This window comes from Dunckerocampus dactyliophorus, chromosome 6 (genome assembly GCF_027744805.1).
Source record: "Dunckerocampus dactyliophorus isolate RoL2022-P2 chromosome 6, RoL_Ddac_1.1, whole genome shotgun sequence".
In the NCBI taxonomy this organism is placed as follows: domain Eukaryota; kingdom Metazoa; phylum Chordata; class Actinopteri; order Syngnathiformes; family Syngnathidae; genus Dunckerocampus; species Dunckerocampus dactyliophorus.
In genome coordinates, this window is record NC_072824.1 from 11,633,065 (window position 1) to 11,650,711 (window position 17,647).

General features: G+C 40.4%; 1 protein-coding gene across 2 annotated transcripts; it reads right to left on the reverse strand.

Moving 5' to 3' along the window:
- Nucleotides 1-728: 728 nt before the first annotated feature.
- keap1b (kelch-like ECH-associated protein 1b) lies at nt 729-16,948 on the reverse strand. Of its 2 annotated transcripts, none has more exons than XM_054779492.1 (7): nt 16,817-16,948; nt 7,411-8,342; nt 6,116-6,361; nt 5,063-5,739; nt 4,756-4,961; nt 4,510-4,686; nt 729-3,412 (listed from the first exon to the last, which is right to left on the reverse strand). In XM_054779492.1, the coding sequence occupies exons 2-7, from the start codon at nt 7,714-7,716 to the stop codon at nt 3,198-3,200; spliced, it is 1,827 nt and encodes a 608-aa protein (XP_054635467.1). In that variant the 5' UTR covers nt 7,717-8,342; nt 16,817-16,948; the 3' UTR covers nt 729-3,197. The 2 variants fall into 2 exon arrangements, with proteins under 2 accessions (XP_054635467.1, XP_054635466.1); XM_054779491.1 differs by lacking the exon at nt 16,817-16,948 and adding an exon at nt 11,239-16,807.
- Nucleotides 16,949-17,647: the final 699 nt, after the last annotated feature.

The window sequence follows — 17,647 nt, forward strand, 5'->3', positions numbered from 1 at the left end:
AACAAAACATTAAATCACCAATCCTTGAAGTGATGATGAAACACTAGTATAATGAAGATGGAATGATTCGGATGCATGTGCAGTTCATACTTTCCACCAAAAGATGGCCCTGTTGGCCCAAAAATGGCATGCTACGTAATAGAGTGCCAATCTCACCCAGGTTGTCTGAAGGCTAAGCATAGCGACGCCCAAATGTCCTATTATATAGTTATCGGCCCATTATATATATATATATATATATATATATATATATATATATATATATATATATATATATATAATGATCTTGTCTTATAAGAACCCCCGCATGTTGATGTGTTTCAATATCTACATTTGACATGCCAGGCTTTAGCATTGTTAACCTTTCCATTTCATTGGGATCGTCCCAAAATTTAAAAAGGTAGCAGTTAGGATTGTATGTACCTATTATATTATTATATTGTACTTATCTTGCTAGCTGTCTGCTTTGGTATTTAACATACCACATAGACATTTAGCACTTTAGGAACTGTATTGACTTCAAGTGATGTATCCACGCAGGTTGCGAGCATGCTAGGCGTTAGCACAATAGCTGTAAGCATTGTTAGCATTTACATATAATTGGGATTCTCATGGCTTTGGAGTCTCATTAGATTGTGCAATGAATACAATCAAGGGTATAATGACTGAACATATAATTATGTACATGCTCTCACATACGGCACAAAAGCAAAACTGGACAACACGGGTACAACAAACATATTTTACTTACAATTTTTTTTATTTTTTTTTTAACATACAATTAACTATTGTACAGGGTTCTGTTGGAAAAATGTACAAAGCCGATTTTAAATACTTTTAAATTTCCACCACAACAACAGATGGCCAAGAAAAGAAAAAAAAATCCCTTTGAAAGTGAAACAAAGTCTTTACATTTTTTTCCTCATCAACATGCATTCCTAGTCATCTACAACACATGCTTGTGGCTCCAAAAAATACACAACACCAGAGTCCATTTCAATACAAAGCTGTTGTCAGTTAAGAGGAACAAGATCTGAACAAATAAATAAAAAAAAAGTGAGCTCTTCAATTTCTGTACAAGAATTGTTTGAATATCAATGTATAAAACATCACTTAGAAACCTTTGTAGCTTAAATGGCTGTTACAAATATGTCATTTGTGTTCAGTAGTTTTAACACTTCTGAAAAACATGGTCACTTTTTGAGGTCTGGTGGAAGAGAAAACCAAGTCGACTGTCCAGATGTTTTTATTAAAAAACAACAACAACAACAAAACGCTACGGTATTACTAGTCATCTTAAAGTCACAGTCAGGATCCTTTGTCTTGGCACTACATAAACGACAGGTTGAACCTGTTGGACATGCTGTAGTATCTGCTTCTCTTGCACCAGAATGTCACTTAACAGGCCTCATGCCAAAAACCACTTGCTGTTGTTGAGTATACACTGTGAGCAGTAGACGCGTCAAAACGGGCAAAGAAATAACAAAATGTACGAGCGACAGGGGTGTAATGGTGCGGGATCCTCGCGCTTTGGTGCGTATCTTGGTATTAAAGTCACGGTTCGATTAATGTGGGGTACAGTAAGGGTACAAAATACAAACTATAAAACCACTTAGCCAATAAATACAATTCTTGAATTAAAAAAAACATATAGATCATAATTTACAAGGCTTTTTAGGAAACTGAAACAATGCAAGTACTTTGAGTACAAGAGAACAAGTTTGAATGATTACTTTGTTTTTAGTATATGTAAGTTCCTTATTGGTTGAGGTGCAGCATTAATAGTTCCATCTTGTAGTTAAATAAGGCCAGCTCACTGCTTTTGTCTTATCTACTTTGTTTGTTTACGTCAGGGCTATCCAAAATGTTTCCATTGAGGGTGCGTCCTGAATGCAGGGGCCACTGTATTATTATTTTTTTTATTATCTTATTATTAGGTGAAAAAAACCCTGTTACACAGTACATATATTTTAAGACAAATCTGTGTATTATTTTATTATTAGGTGAAAAAAAACCTGTTACCCAGTACATATACAGTATTTTAAGACAAATCTGTGTGTTATTTACTAGTATGAACATTTCAGCATTTTCTCGTTACATTATGCCTCCATTTTTCCATTTATGCTGGGGTTTTTTTTTAAATTTATTTCTAAAATGCACCACAGGCCCATAAAAATAATGAATCATGATCAGCAGATGGCACTCGGGACGCACTTTAGAGACACTAGTTTTGTAGTTTACCGGGAAGTCAAAGTGTTACCAAATGACGGAAGAGTTTCTCCAGGCTCGGTCTTCTTAGCATTATGGCTAGTCATGACTCCAGCGACTAACAGGCTAGGCTGCACGCTTGTGGACGTGTTCCGCATGCTTCACGGGCTTGTAGAGGTGCCCTGCATGACTGCCCTCGACCACTACCTCGCCTTTCGTGAACACTTGTATTTAATTACGAGTAAAAGCATGACACAAGAAACACTTCCTGTCTTTCACTTTTAATGCGTGGGAATTTGGTACGCCTCTGTAACAAACCGAAAGTTACGGAAACGTACCGTTACACCCCTATTGAGCGCTAATTAAATTAGACTTGCAACCTAGTAGGACTACATTTATAAGATGAATTTAGTGCTTCCAAACAATTTCAAGGGAGCTTGTGTTGAGAAAGCGGTTTCTGATTGAGGATGAGAACATGCTCTAGCATGAGGTCTGTTGTCATGGATACGTTGTACCTTGCGGATGACCGGTTTGTGTGGAGATGTACTTCAGTACACTGACCAAGCTAACAAGCATTGTGATGGCACTTAAAACACTCCATAGTGACCAACAACAGCCACTTTGTCCTGTATAAGCTATGCTTTTGTGTAATTCGAAATAAGGTGTACGTACTGTAGGAAGCCCTTTTCAGTCAAAGGTCTAATCTGGAAGATGAGGCTCTGCTGGAGGACTTCAAATGCCAGATGTAAGCACAGAGACAGACTGAGGTCTTGTTAGGTTTGGCAGAAGACAAATCAGGTTCAGAATTGATTACACCCATGATTACAGTGGACTTTAAATCTTTTAAGTCGTAATACTGACTTGGTGTGACGAGAACTATTAAGGCAGCATTCAGATCTTTTAACTTCAGCTATGTCCTACCCCTAAGTTGTGCATGTGTGTGTGTGTATTCATGGACGGGGGAGGGCGTGATATTGATGACTGAGGGTTTACAGTGTGCTCTGTCGCTGATTGTGATGGGAAACTCCACCGTTCTCCCGCTCAGGTTTAGGACACTGAGGAAGGTCCTTCTGGCAGGGCTCCATGGTAACGGCCACACCAACACCGCTACGCCCCGACATCATGCGCGTTACCTCTGACCAAGTGTCATCCTCGGGGTCGTAACACTCCACGCTGTCCAGGAACGTGCTGCCATCGTAACCTCCTGTCAACACAAACAAGGTCAAATCAATTGAATTTGATTACACTAGATTAGATTTGAACTTCATCGATCCCTTGTGCCCTCAGGGAAATTGAAGAGCTAATTATTACCATCTGTATGAAAAGACTGGCTCTAGTACAATAGTAAATGATGTTAAATGAAAACCTCACGAACAGAAATTAAAAAGATTCACAAGATTCGGTCTACGAGAACGAGACGAGATGAGATCATGAAAAAATATGACAATATATTGCAATCCACTAATTTAATTTCTACTATGTTACACTGTTCTACACTCGCCTCCACCCAATGAGACAAAGAGACTGCATGACTGACAAAAAAGGGCTCTGTCCGTTCATGCCGTTGTTCTATGGAACAAATGCTCCAAGGTGCTGAACCCAATGCAGAGTGAACTTTCTTCCTGCCTGTTTGGACGCGAGAGAGGACAACAGGCATGCATGCACATGGCAATATACTGACACGGGAAAAATGATCGAGTTCACTTTCATCTTGTCATGTTTTAATCTCGCAAGATCGTGTGACACCCCTGTGAAAAAGTGATTAGATTTAGGAGGCAATCACTTTTTCACATAGGGCCATGTAGGTTTGGATTTTTTTTCTTCCTTAACAATAAAAGGTTTAATTTAAAAATGACATTTTGTGTTCAGTTGTCATTGACTAATATTTAAATTACAACACGTAGCAGAAATCCTGTTCTTGATCATTTTTCCACAAATAGGTGATGATGCTTGGAGCACTTCCTATTTAAACGACAAAGTAAAGTTCAACTTCACAGGTGTCATGTCTGTTCTTGCAGGTGGTGTGACTTGTGAAGTGACACATGGTAGTAGCAGTCCCAGTCCCACTTATAGCCCTCCTAAGGTGGAAAACGAGCCTATAGGTTGTCTATTTATTTATTGTTTAATTGAGTGGAGGCCAATATGTGAGGAAATACGCTACATAAAACAGCCCTTATGAGTCATTTATATGAAGCTTGCAACTCAATTTTGACAGTAAATCCCTTCTAATAGCCCAAGTTCAAATAAGCTGATAGCAAATCCACACGAGGTAGTAGTGTATGTGCTGGCAGTGCTCCTCACCCAACACATAGATGCGTCCATGTAATGCAGTGACTCCCAGAGCGCTGCGTCGGTGCCTCATAGAGGCAGCACAGCTCCATGTATCCGTTTCTACATTGTAGCGTTCCACGGTGTTCAGCTGGTTGGTGCCATCGTAGCCGCCCATCACAAAGATTTGATTCCCCAGGGCGCACACACCTATGAGCAGGATAAATGTTTGTCCGTCCGTATTTTAAACACAAAATCAACGTTGTGTTTCGTGCTCACCTGCTCCAGAGCGTGTGGTGTTCATAGAGGCCATGGTCTTCCACTCGTCCCTCTCTGGGTTGTAGCACTCACACGAGCTGAGTCGACTGGCCCCGTCAAAGCCACCCACAGCATAGAGTAGCCTGTTGATGACAGCCACGCCCACGCCGATGCGCCGCGTCAACATGGGGGCTACCAGCTGCCATTGGTCCCTTTCTGGATCGTACCTATAAAGCAGGAGCAACACATTCAGATTTCGTGTGGTTCAATTGACACTTGTTACGCAAGAATTCATTATCAACAATTATAAATAATTAAAAGCTATTACCTCTCCACACTATTATGGTGAATACACCCATGCGATCCACCCACTGCATATATCATGCAATCGATGACTCCTATTCCTATTCGGTTTCTGGGCACACTCATGGGTGCACAGGGCAACCAGCAGTTGTTCATGGGGTTGTAGCAATCCAGCGCATTTGAGTCCATGTTGCCATCAGGGGCATTGTTCCTCCCACCCACAGCATAAAAAAGCCCACTGATGACACAGGCGGCCAAGCCACTGCGGGGTACCTGCAGATCTGCGAGCCTGAGCCAGGCCCCTGTACAAGGATTATATGCCTCCAAGTAGCTGAGGGACTGCCGGAAGTAGCCCCCAGCCGTGTAGATGAGCTGTGGCACTTTGGGGGTTCGGCAAGAATTGACTTTGGTGGGTTTGTGCAGAGTGAGGTCCTGGAAGATCTGGGCAAGGTAGTCTTTACACTGGGGGTCCCAGTCCAGAGACTGGAGCTGAGCTTGAAGAAAGTTGGGAGTCAAGGAATGGCAGCGAACTGCGTGGAGTAAGGCCTGGACGTACGGCCGCCGGTTTTCTCGATCGTAGCGCACCCAGGCCTCGCACGCCCGGAAGACTTCAGACTCACAACGGACATTAAGCTCATCACGGCTGATGAGGGTCACAAGCTGGCAGTGGGACAAGTTAAAGAACTCCTCCTGGGTTGCCACCTGGAAAATACATGTTGGAACAAAATAACTGTTTTAAGTCTGTCACAACGGTATCATCTATTTACAACCTTTGGCGCTTCCTTTTTAAGTATATAAAGTGGATATACTCGCAACAAAAGTATAAAAAGTTTTCTTTACGCTCCCCTTTTTCATGAGCTGAACTTAAAAGATGAACTTTTTTCTATGTACACAAAAGGCTGATTTCTCTCAATTATTGTTCACAAATCTGTCTAAATCTGCTTTAGTGAGCACCTCGCCTTTGCCGAGACAATCCATCCACCTCACAGGTGTGGCCTATCCAGGTGCTGATGACATATTATTATATTATTTATGTATTATGTTTTGGTGATGACATTAGCCACAGTTCACATTTTACCTGGCTGAAGTTCATATAGATATATTCCCGGGCCTTCTGGTGGAGCTCTGTGCAGCCGATTTGCTCAGCGAAACTGGCAATGCCAATGGCGTTGCTGGGGTCCAACTGCTGAACTAGGAAGTCACAGCAGGCCTTCACGACGCTATCTATCTGGTACATGACAGCACCGTTCATCACGTGGATCACACACTTCTCTCCAACTGAAATGCTGGCTGTGTAGGCAAACTCTATCAGTCTGTCCATGACCTGCAGAAAAATAATAATGGTAGTTTAGATTGGCAGAGAAGTATTTAATCAACAATATGTTTATTATTGTGGTTGTAGTTTGCAATGGTGTAGAAGCTATAGTACATGATAGAGTTGGAACCTACTTATATTGACATAAGCAGTTACCGAAATTGCCAAAATCCAAAATGAAATTAAGGACTGCTTGCACATTCACTTGTGACTTTTGGCAGAGACATAAGGAGAATGGGTGATAATAAAGGATTTTTGAACCTGCAGCACTTTAATGACATTGTGTCATTCACTGTGATTCAGTGGTTAGGCGGTATGCCCTCTAGTTTGAGAGCATCCAAGACAGAAGACGGTGTAGTGAGTGGCATGAGTTGTGGCCGACAGCAGCTGCTGTGTAAATGTTCATAGCATATGTGTTCTCTGCTTGTTAACAAATTTATGTCTAAGATGTCTTATTTTCTATTATTATGTATACTATATTGGGTACTACATGTGTAAAAGTGACTATATGGGTGTTATTTCATGGGTAGAGGGGAAAAAACATATTTAGAAGGTTGTAAACAGGTTTTCTATGCTTTAACTATGAAAATATTCCATTTATAAATAAGAACTCCTACTTTGAAATTCACTGATCACGGTCGGGTCTAGAACAAATTAAACGCGATAAACGAGGGATTACTATATTTTATATCTGACACAGCTAAGGTGGTAATTTAATCGTATGTCTTGACTACAATGACAAAGCTTTCGTACATGTGAAAGATATATAAGCTTTTATTTTGAAGCATATTTGGCACTGAGCGGAAGCCCCACATTTTAATTCTGTGGATGAAATAACAGCTAACATCTGGATGACATTTAAGACTCAGAGGAATTTGATGATCAGTCCCTTTGTCTACATGTGTTGCAGTCTAGTCAAGTTCCTCATTATTGCAAAGTAGCGTGAAATGCAACTAAACAGCAACTACTGTCTACTTACACAGCATTAAATGCAAATCTCATCTAATGAATTATTCAAACATGAAATAAATCAGAGGAGAGTTGAGGTGCTGACTCACTCTGGGGTGAATGCCCTCTATGGGCACCAGCTCCATGCCGCACTCCTTCAAGCCGTTGGTGAACATGGCCCTGAAGACGGGCGATGACGAGGCCAGCACCACCTTGTGAGCCACAAAATCCACAGCCTCCAGGTCTTTGTAGCGCACACGGAGCGTCACATCGCAGAGTTGGCGATCCAAACGCAGCTCGTTCATGATGGCGAAGGCGGCGGCCGTGTGGCTCTCTAGTGTGTAGCTGAAGACGCGGTGGCCGTTGCGCGTGGATGGAGTTACCAGCGCTTTGCATTCTGTCAGGCACTCTGACATTTCCTACCTTAGCGCCACCTCCCTAGTCTCTCGCACAGGAAGTGTTAGGTGGCACCATCGCACCACAGAGAAGCATGGGTAAAATTAAGAACTTGGAAGGGTGGATCCTGGTGTTTGGAGGTGAGGACTTCTAGCAAAATTCAGGCACACACAATGACTCCTTGGATGAGTTCATTACCTGTGTCAAGCTGTGTGACTCATTGTGGAGATATTGGAAATGGGTGGTTGGACTGTTACATGACTCCGCACCAACATAATTCACCTTGAGCATTTCTCTGACTACCAAGGAAAAAATAGATAATAAGAATATAATAACAAATAGAACCACCATCAAAGGGTCAGCTTTCAAAACAAGCTCCTTAATTATAAATGTAGTCCAAAAAAAAGTTCAACCACCCAAGAAAGATGGAGGGAAAAAACACCTCACATCGTCATTTGGATACAGTCCAGTAGGCAGGAGGTTTTAAAAAAAAAAAAAAAGGAGGGGAGGAGGGGGTTGTGTGTCAAAAGTGTATTAAGAATAACTTAGCCGTCCATCCGAAAGGGAAGCCAGGGAGAAGGTGTTGGATAGCTTTCGTTGTAGACACACCACCATATTTACTCGGAAGAAGTCAGCTCATATAACACTTGGGGAAAAAAGTGGGGGGGGGAGAAAGTGACATTAGATACTGGATGCACTTAATAAGATGTCAAAATGAACATCTACTGTCTGTAACAACACTGCTGTGGGCCCCTGATCCATCTAGAGGCACTCACGGTCGGCTCATTAAAAAAAAAAAAAAAGTCAATTTGTAGCTCTTAACATGTTTTTTTGTGTGTTTTTTTTTAACTCATTCTTTTGTCATTTCACACAGGATTGCGGTCCCTTGAGCAACACTGCTCCTCCTTTGAGCATGGCATCTCATGCCTCCAATTCCTCAAGAAAGCTATCCCTTGTATTGTGCAGTCATGGATGGTTTGTGCTTGCTGTGTTGTGTGTTTAACAGTTAAGGTCAAATTCAAACTCCTAATCAAACTGTGTGTTAGATCCACACTAGGGAAGCTCCGATCAAGTGGCCATCAATCAGTATCGGCTGATTTCCGTGAAAAAGCATGGGATCGGCATATGCTAGTAAATGCCTTTCAACACTGATCACAAAAGCCACCTCTGGCTCGTACTATTGCAGCCTGTAGCATTTGTCCCCCGCCCACGGTTTTTGAGGCTCACGATGTGACCATCAGTCAAACGGCAGCTAATATGGCCAAAATGCTGAACAACACTTGTCCGTATATGCTTGACAGTCAGAAGTCGAAAACAAATAACCCGAAAAATAATTGAATTCATCGGACTAGATGACCAGCCTCTCTCAGCAGCAGAAGACACCGGGTTTGCCGACTGCTCTCTCACTTGGAACGCCGCTGCATGCTGCTGGAAGTCTTGCTAGAACTCCATCAGACAATGTACAGTACTCTCGTATCCAAAGTCTCCTTAAAGAAGGCATCTCATTCTCTTTAAGTAAGTTTCACGAGTGATATGTTCTCTTGAAAAATTAAGTCGGATGTTTTTGTCTAAATGAAGGTGATTTTATGATTAAATTTTTCATATCATACAGCCAACTAGTAGCAGGGGTGAAACCAGGAATTCTGGCCCCACGAGAAAAAAAAAAAAAAAAAAATCACGTTGGGCCATCCCCTCCCCTTTTGTTTTTAAAATAGTTACCTATTTTTTGGCCCCGTGGCAGTCAGCGGACCTTGGAATTGTCCTAACGTTTCCCCTCATCATCAATAAATGTAAACATTTACAGTAAATCTATGTGATCGGTATCGGCATTTCCGTGAAGCAGGATTCAATATTAATAAACTGAATATGTTCATAGAGCATAGAAAACCTGTTTGCGACTTACTAAATATGTTTTTTACCATTATTAGGGCCCTGTAGACATGAAATAACACTCCTATAGTCACCTTTACACTATATTATTCTTTTTGTTTACACCATAAGGCGCAGGCTACGGGATCACTGAAGGGACATAAGAGACAGCTGCCTCTTTAAGCATTAGCATGCTACGGAGGTAACTAGTTAGCCTCCAATTTATTTATTATAAACTTAAAAAAGTGTTTCAAACGGAGTGGGGTTAGAAGGACCAAGTAAGAGGCCAAAAAGTTACCACTTCCACATAAAATGGGAGAACTTTTTTCACTATGTCCTAGAGCTGGGCAATATGACCTAATCAATACAGTAGTACCTCGCATAACGTAAACCTCCTTTTACGTAAATTCCACTGAACGTAAAGAATTTCTGTAAAGTTTTTGCATCGTATTACATCTCATTGGCTGATTATCGGGGCACCGCCTATGCTCTCATCTCATTGGCTGATTACAGGGGCACCGCCTACGCTCTCATCTCATTGGCTGACTTATCCAGCACGTCCGTGAGTTTGTGTGAGAGACAGGCTTCTCCCTTCCTCATCTAGTTGCCCTTAAACTAGTTGTTTGTTTTTGTAATCTTATTTATTACCTAATTTTGTATTGGAATGTTACTCTACTATGTCTATGCTAATGTTTTCTTATATTTTCCCACCATATCTGGTGGACTTTGAATATTTTGAAGGGCCAAAGGTGGTGAGTTTGGGAAGATCTTGGAACGGATTAGGCTATTTACATGTATTTTACGCTTCGTATAACATAAAAACCCTATAAAATAAACTCGGAACGGATTATTTACATTGTAGGGGCGCCTACTGTATCACAATAAATTGGGCAGTTTTACCTCGATAACGATAAATACACGATAAATCCCCAACCACTATATATCTTTGCCATCTGAAAATAATTGCAGGAAATTCAAATTAACTGCTTTTCTTTAATTTATTGACCAACTGGCACACATTACTTTTAATTAAATATAATGCACGTAATGGGACGCACCTATTCCGCCTATAAAGCCTTCTCAAAAAACCTCCAAAAAGCGCCAACAACGCCTCATTTACATAATGTGCTTTGCGACAGTTTTCATGTTTCATGTGTTCAACATCATCTTTGTGGAACCTAAAATAAATCTCCCTGGGTCTGCGGTCCACAAATATGAATGTATCATACATACCGTGGCATACTACATCCTGTACACACATGTACTAAGCTACACCTACAGTCACATAACATGACTGGCATCACGTCTCATGCAATTACATTATTAATGGCCACATCACAGTGCACAAGAAGAACGGCGTTGATATCAACCAAACCTACCACAACCATGTCAGGTAATATATTCCAATAATAATAATACAGTACCATTTATAATGTAAATATACACTAAGTCCCCAACTAACGAACACAATTGGTTCCAGACGAGTTCTTAAGTAGGGGAAAAGGTAATATTACCAATGATATAGGTACTACATGTACGTGTATACATATACAGTATATGTGTATGTATGTAAATATGAGTTTGGGTGCAGTAGTAATATTAAACAAGGATAATTAATGAAAAAAACAATAATAAAAATGATATAATAATACGTAATGATAAATGTTATTTACCTTTGAAGAGGAGTCGGCGAGCATACGTCGTTGTGGAGGAGTTGGAGGAGGAGATATTGAAAAAAAGGACAAATCGTCGTCATCGTTAGACTCTTCTAAAAGAGGTAGTGTTCTGTGGGTGGTGTAGAATTAAGCAGGCCGATTAACTCTTCATAACTTTAATCACACGCTCTGTCCGGGTTGTATAATTTAGCTTTCCATTTAGCTTTACACTGTATCTCCCCAGCGTTTAACTCGTCCTGTGTTGGTTTCATTAGCTCTAAGGCTGCATTAGCAGTATCACAGTGCCCTCTACTGGTCAAGCATGTACAGTAGCAGTATAAATACTGACTGACTACAAGGCAAAATAAAATAAAATATAGACCAGTCGGCTTGTGTTCGTATCCGCGAGTGTTCGCTAGTCGGGTGTTCGTAAGTTGGGGATCTAGTGTGGTGACTTTCTCATTTTTCTAACAATTCTATTCAATTCCAGACATTCCATTGTCATGTTATGTGCCTATATGTGTGTGCCATGTTGGTTTTACAAACTGGATAGATAGCCATCATCAAAATGACCATTTACACAAGGAAAAGAGAATTTCACATCTTCTTGTAGCCATATGACCATCCATTCGTGACAGCAAATAAAGCATGGAATCCTTAAAAACCGCTACCAACAGCAAACTAATTATGGTTTCCTATAGAGACGCTTTTATAATGTTTTTATCTTGTTCTTTATTTGTGAATTGTCAATTTTGCATAATTGGTCATTTTGGTACATGTTTTTTTTTTTAAGGCTTTAAAAATACATATATTTCAAGTCAAGTATTTGTGTATCATTCAGAGCGGCATTATGATTAATACAAACAAAAAAAAAAGGATTTTCAGCGCATGATTGGGAAAGCACAGAGTACGTCACAAAGAGCAGTTATCATTCCCGCAGCACTCCAGTATCCAACTGATGACATAGCTAGTTAGCTACATCAGCGAGTGCAGCTTGTACGGCTGATCGCCCATCAACACGAGTTGCCGATGTGAGCCAAGAAAAGTGGTAGGAGACTTGTAGATTTATATACAGACGCGCCAAAATGTTACTCTACTTTGATTCACTTTGTATGGACTCATTTCAGGAGCTAAATGCGAATCAAAGGGTTGAAAAACATAGTTGCACGTGTGCTCCCTTTTTATTTTTTCTACTCACACAGTCTATTTCTAGACGCAAAAGCGAGTGAAATGCTGGCACTGTACAGCCGCTTCTTCATTTGAAACATCAACTGTTCCCTCATCATCTTGTTTCCCTTCTTGTTCAAGCTTGATGGGTCGAGTCACGTGGCTGCATTAATTATGTGAATGTAGTCGGTTATCGTAGTAAATTTCGGTAACGGTGCATTTTCGGTTTATCGCCCAGGCCTACTACTGTATGTCCTGTCGGACATGCCATTGCTGACTCCATGCAGTGTTACGGTAATGTCTCATCAATGTAACATTATGACCAGAATACTACATGACTTGTCTTTGAATATTTTTTGACTAATAATGGGCCGTAATCAACCACAAATCAGCAATCATTTATGAATTATTTTTTGAAAAACTGAGAGTGAGGGAGCAATGTTTGAACTGCGATGTAGCAAGGGACAACTGTAAACAAAAAATCGCCTTCCGAGGAACGTCATTTGTTCCTGCATATGTTTTGGGAACGTGTACCAGTTTAATAATTTTTTTTAATGGTTAAAGAAAAAGGATAAAGATGCCAGTAAAGATGCAGAGTTTTGAGATATACAATAAATATAGTACAGTGTTCCCTCGCTCTATCGTGGTTCACTTTTCGAGTGTGCACTGCCCATTGTTTTCTGCGTCTTGATTGTCTGTAGACCATTGTCATTCAATCTCCTTCGTGCCGTCCTGCCATGTCTCCTGTGTCATCGCTAGCTTGCTAGCTTGTAAATGAATCTTCGGTTCATCTGCAACAATATGTTTTAACAAGGATACAGTACAGCAGAACGACGCCAGGATGAAAAGGCACAGTCACAGGAGTGAAATATGAGTGAGTAACTGAATAATTTCTTGTGTTGATCATTAAGGTTGATCATTGAAATTCAAATGAAGGTTTGACCTTTTTTGAAAGTGTTTAAACAAGAGAGAAACGTGAGAAAATGTTATTGCCTGTCTGACAAAAGTGTATAAAGTGTATGGTGAGGGTTTTTACAGCCTTAAAACATATATAATAATTGAAAAAAAAAATGAAGTTGGCTACTTTACGGATTTTACTTATTGGGATTTTACTATTTTGGGAACCTACCCCCTGCGATAAACGAGGGAACACTGTACTGGGAGGGGAATCTCTGGTCACCTCACGATTCGAGGTGATTACGAATCAGTGGCCTGCAATGCGATGATAAAACGATTATCGATGCATCTTTTTTTGTGATCAATAGTTGGTCAATTTTTTCAAGCATCATTTTTTTCTATGTATAATTTCTTTTTACTCACTGTGTACTACAAAAACAAAGCATATTTGCAATGATCCACAATTAAAATAAACATGAAACAGATTAATTTCCTGGAGCTATTTAACATTTCTAAAAGAATATAGAGATATAAAGACAAAAGCAGCGGCATGGCAACTCGTTGGAGCCAGAGTAAACATATCGGGTAAGTTTAGATTAATTTACACGGACATATATAAGTTTATCTTCAATACTAGTAAGATCCAGCAGGAGTACTCGAGCAATACCAGCCGCTTTTCCTCCTCCGAACTAGTTTGACTCCCCCAAATTCCCTCCACATCTGACAGCCAATCAAAACTGTGGGAGACTCGTACAAGTCACTCTGGATGTGAACTTGTCACTCACCAGTGTAGCTGGTCACAGCCGCTCGTCGCCACCCGTGTGCAGGGCTTGCTACACGTTGGTGATGAGTTTTTGCCAATCGCAGTTGATTGTCCTCTCCCTTGTGGCGCCCATTACGGTAGGTGCACCAACATAAACTGTCTGGGCGGCACTTCCGCTTTCCGTCTTTTTGTTCCGTCAGCATCGATTACTGACATTTAGGAATCAATTAATAATCTATAAAAAGTAGTACTACCTTAATTCAATAATAATAAAAGAATGACAAGTAAATGTTAAGTATGGGAGTAAAACTAACATTCTCTAATGAATAAAAGACTACAGAGTATATTATAGATAAAGATGGCATAAAAATTGAGTAATAAAAGCACTATACTAAATTATAAAAAATTATGAGAAAAATGATATGACACTGTGTTTTGTCTTTCTTCTTCTTATGAACACATGTTTGTACTGTTTCTTAAACTGGCTCATATTAGCACATTGTTTGACTTCTTCACTCAATCCGTTCCGTATTTAAATTTCACCTACAGATATGCGAAAAGTTTTTCGTGTTTTGCATGCATACAATTTTTTTCAATGTACTTTTTCATTGAGCTTCTCCTGTTGAAAAAAAATGTTAATAATGTTGAAATGTTACAGAAAACAATGCCTGTATAGTTGTAATAGAGGTGTTATGATGGTGACAGTGTTACTCTGAGTCTTGACTCTGAGGTGGACCCACGTCCCGATAAGAATAGTGTTCGATCTTTGTTGAGAACGTCACTTTTGGTAAACGTAGAGCCCCAGCTAGGGCCTGGGTGTCCCTGGGGACAGGCTACGCAATAGCTTGTATAGTGTTCCTCGGATACAGACACATCATTCAGTGAGTGGCGTTAAAGTAAAACTGCACTTTTTTGAGAATTTTGCCCATCATCTACAATCCTTATGTGAAACATGACCACACATGTCTTTCTCTTTTGACAGCTAAAAAACAGCGAGCATGTGGGAGCTAACAATGGGACACACCTATTTTTGACTATTAATCCCTAAAAAAACCCCCTCCAAAAATGACAACAAAGTTCTATTTACATAACTGACCTGTATGTAAACCAAGCTACAGCGACATTGTTATTGTAGCAGCTAACTCTAAGAACTATTTTTCTGGCGTAATTGTGCAGTGCCTCACGCCATAAGCAAGCGCTGCTGTTCAAAACAATGTGATAGGACACCAATCTGGACTGACTGGGAAACAAGAACAAGCATAAGAACAACTACCAATAAACAACCAAATTATCTGTAAAGTATTAGCCCACATTCCATGTTTCTTTATACACAAGCTAGATGGACTGTGCTGGGATATCATGTGCTATGCACTCCATGTATGACAATCAATATCATGGTGACTTACTCAATGGACAGTTGTCCGTCTGGTCCAGCTGGTCTGGGGCATCTTTTCCAGTTTATTTTGGGTAGGTGGAAAAAGTTTCTCACTGCAGGGTTTGTTAGTGCTAAGAATCCTTTGTTTGTTGTCATGCAATCTCTTCGAGCAATGTCCTCCTTGACAGACACACGAAGCCTTTCCATCGTTGGTAACACTGTATGCCACTCAGTGCAGCAGAAATACTCCATACAAGCTCCACATTTACACCACCAAGTCATGCCTGTGTAATGACTTGCTCCCCATCTGCTATGAAGTTTCACTCCCTCTTCTTGCGGGCTCATCGTTATATATTCAGGCTCAAAATGATAAGGTTCTGGATCCTCACTTGTCCAAAAGTAGTCATCGGCAGCGGCTCTCACTAAATCTGCCATGATTAGTAGTAACGAACAGACATGCGCTTAACACGCTGCTGTTGTTGACAGAAGTAGCACTATATGTGAAATCAATGTGCCCAAAAAGAAGTTCCGGTGAAGTTTAAAGTGATCAAAATATGGCAAAATAATAAGTACTGCATGTTCTCATGAAAGTACCTGTTAGTGCATGGTCACAGCATGTATATAAAATGGTAAGACGTTGCTGGAGGTTTTTAGAGGGCTTGCATTGTTAGCTCCCTCCTGCTAACTGTTCTTCTCTCTTTAGAACGCACAGAAAATGGAAAGACGTGTGCTGGTTTCACATATGGATTGTGGACGATGGGCAAAATTCCAAAAACGTGCAGTTTTCCTTTAAAAGAGCTTTCCTGCAAAATGAGCAAATGAGGACGACAAGCTAATAAATTAAGAGTACATGTTTGATCACTGGCATGTTGGCAATGAGTTAGTCAGTGAGTCATCATGAACTCTTCACAGTGGAACTGGATGTACCGTAACACCACCCAGCAGAAATGAAGCCAGTTCTTACATAATAAATCTAATCTTCAACACATACACACCGTCCAGAGATTTTCTTTCCTCAATAGACAGTCTCACATCCTCTAACGTTTGCCACTTGCTACGATCATAGACATCAGGTGGCACGGAAAATAAAGACTGGCGTCGAAATCAAGTAAATATGATTGACGTGTCTACTGTGTGGAGTAACAGAACACTTCAATGTGTCTTTAAGTACCACTACTTATACTATTACAGTACTATCAATACTATTAATGCTACTCCCGATGACAACAACAGACGGTCGTAGCTAGCGGCACTAAACCGCTCCAAACACAAATAACAAGGCGGTTTTAGCCGCGTTCCGGTTGTTAGACACCATCTTTGTTTCCAAAAATATACACCTTAAATCCAACCTCAGGAACAATTGTAAGCTACAATGTTTTATGAAATACACTTACGTCGTGAAGCACACTTCCACCATCCCGATGTGGTAAACTGTTCGCCACATAACAGCAGCAGAGGGAAGCGGTAACTCACCATGACTAAGCATTGTACCCGGCCTTCTCACGCCTTCACAATAAGAGTCTCCCTCCATGGCCTCAGCTCGACCTCCATTGACAAGTAATGGCAGTCAACTCAGCTCTAAGTCATTAGGATTTTATTGAGAAGGAGGTTTCAGAGTGAAAGTAAAGCATTGCCTGGGCGACTGCCAGCTCAGTCAAAATCTGATAGTGTTACAAACGAGAGGAACACTAAAATGTGCCAAACCCATTTAGATAATTAAGTGTTTAAAGTAATTTTTTGATTACCATAGTAATTTTGTATTGGGTGCCAGAATACAAATATTGAATTTGCTGACTTTTGTGTGACTGAATAAACAGACAAGTACTACTTGTACACCACTACACTGTCAATCAAAACAAATTTATCCAAAGGGTTGATCTTTGGAATTTGCAGGTGTACGCTTGTATCCAGTTCATCCAATGTCATTTGAAATGTAATGCACTTTCAAATGTTTTATTTTAAATGGGCATTTCATAAGGGGCACCTTGGGGTTCAAGTAAGTGCACTGTGTATTCTACTTACAACCACAGGGTGGCAACCAAAGCCCATACTGAGGTTAGTTAGTTTTGTGCAAAATAATGTCCTTTTCTAAATCCTAAAGGACTACAGATGGTAATTAGCTGAATCCTAAATCTGGGGAACCCACGGATTCTTTATTTGTAATGTAAAGTGCAGTAAAAAGTCCATTAACTAATTATAATAATAATCCGCATTGAGTCATGCAC

Excerpts from the sequence above, each read along its gene's own strand:
- keap1b (XM_054779492.1), bottom strand. The coding sequence starts at position 7,716 with ATGTCAGAGTGCCTGACAGAATGCAAAGCGCTGGTAACTCCATCCACG. Across the intron at positions 5,740-6,115 it reads TCTATATGAACTTCAGCCAG|GTGGCAACCCAGGAGGAGTT; the intron begins GTAAAATGTGAA and ends TGTATTTTCCAG. Across the intron at positions 4,962-5,062 it reads CACCATAATAGTGTGGAGAG|GTACGATCCAGAAAGGGACC; the intron begins GTAATAGCTTTT and ends CCTGCTTTATAG.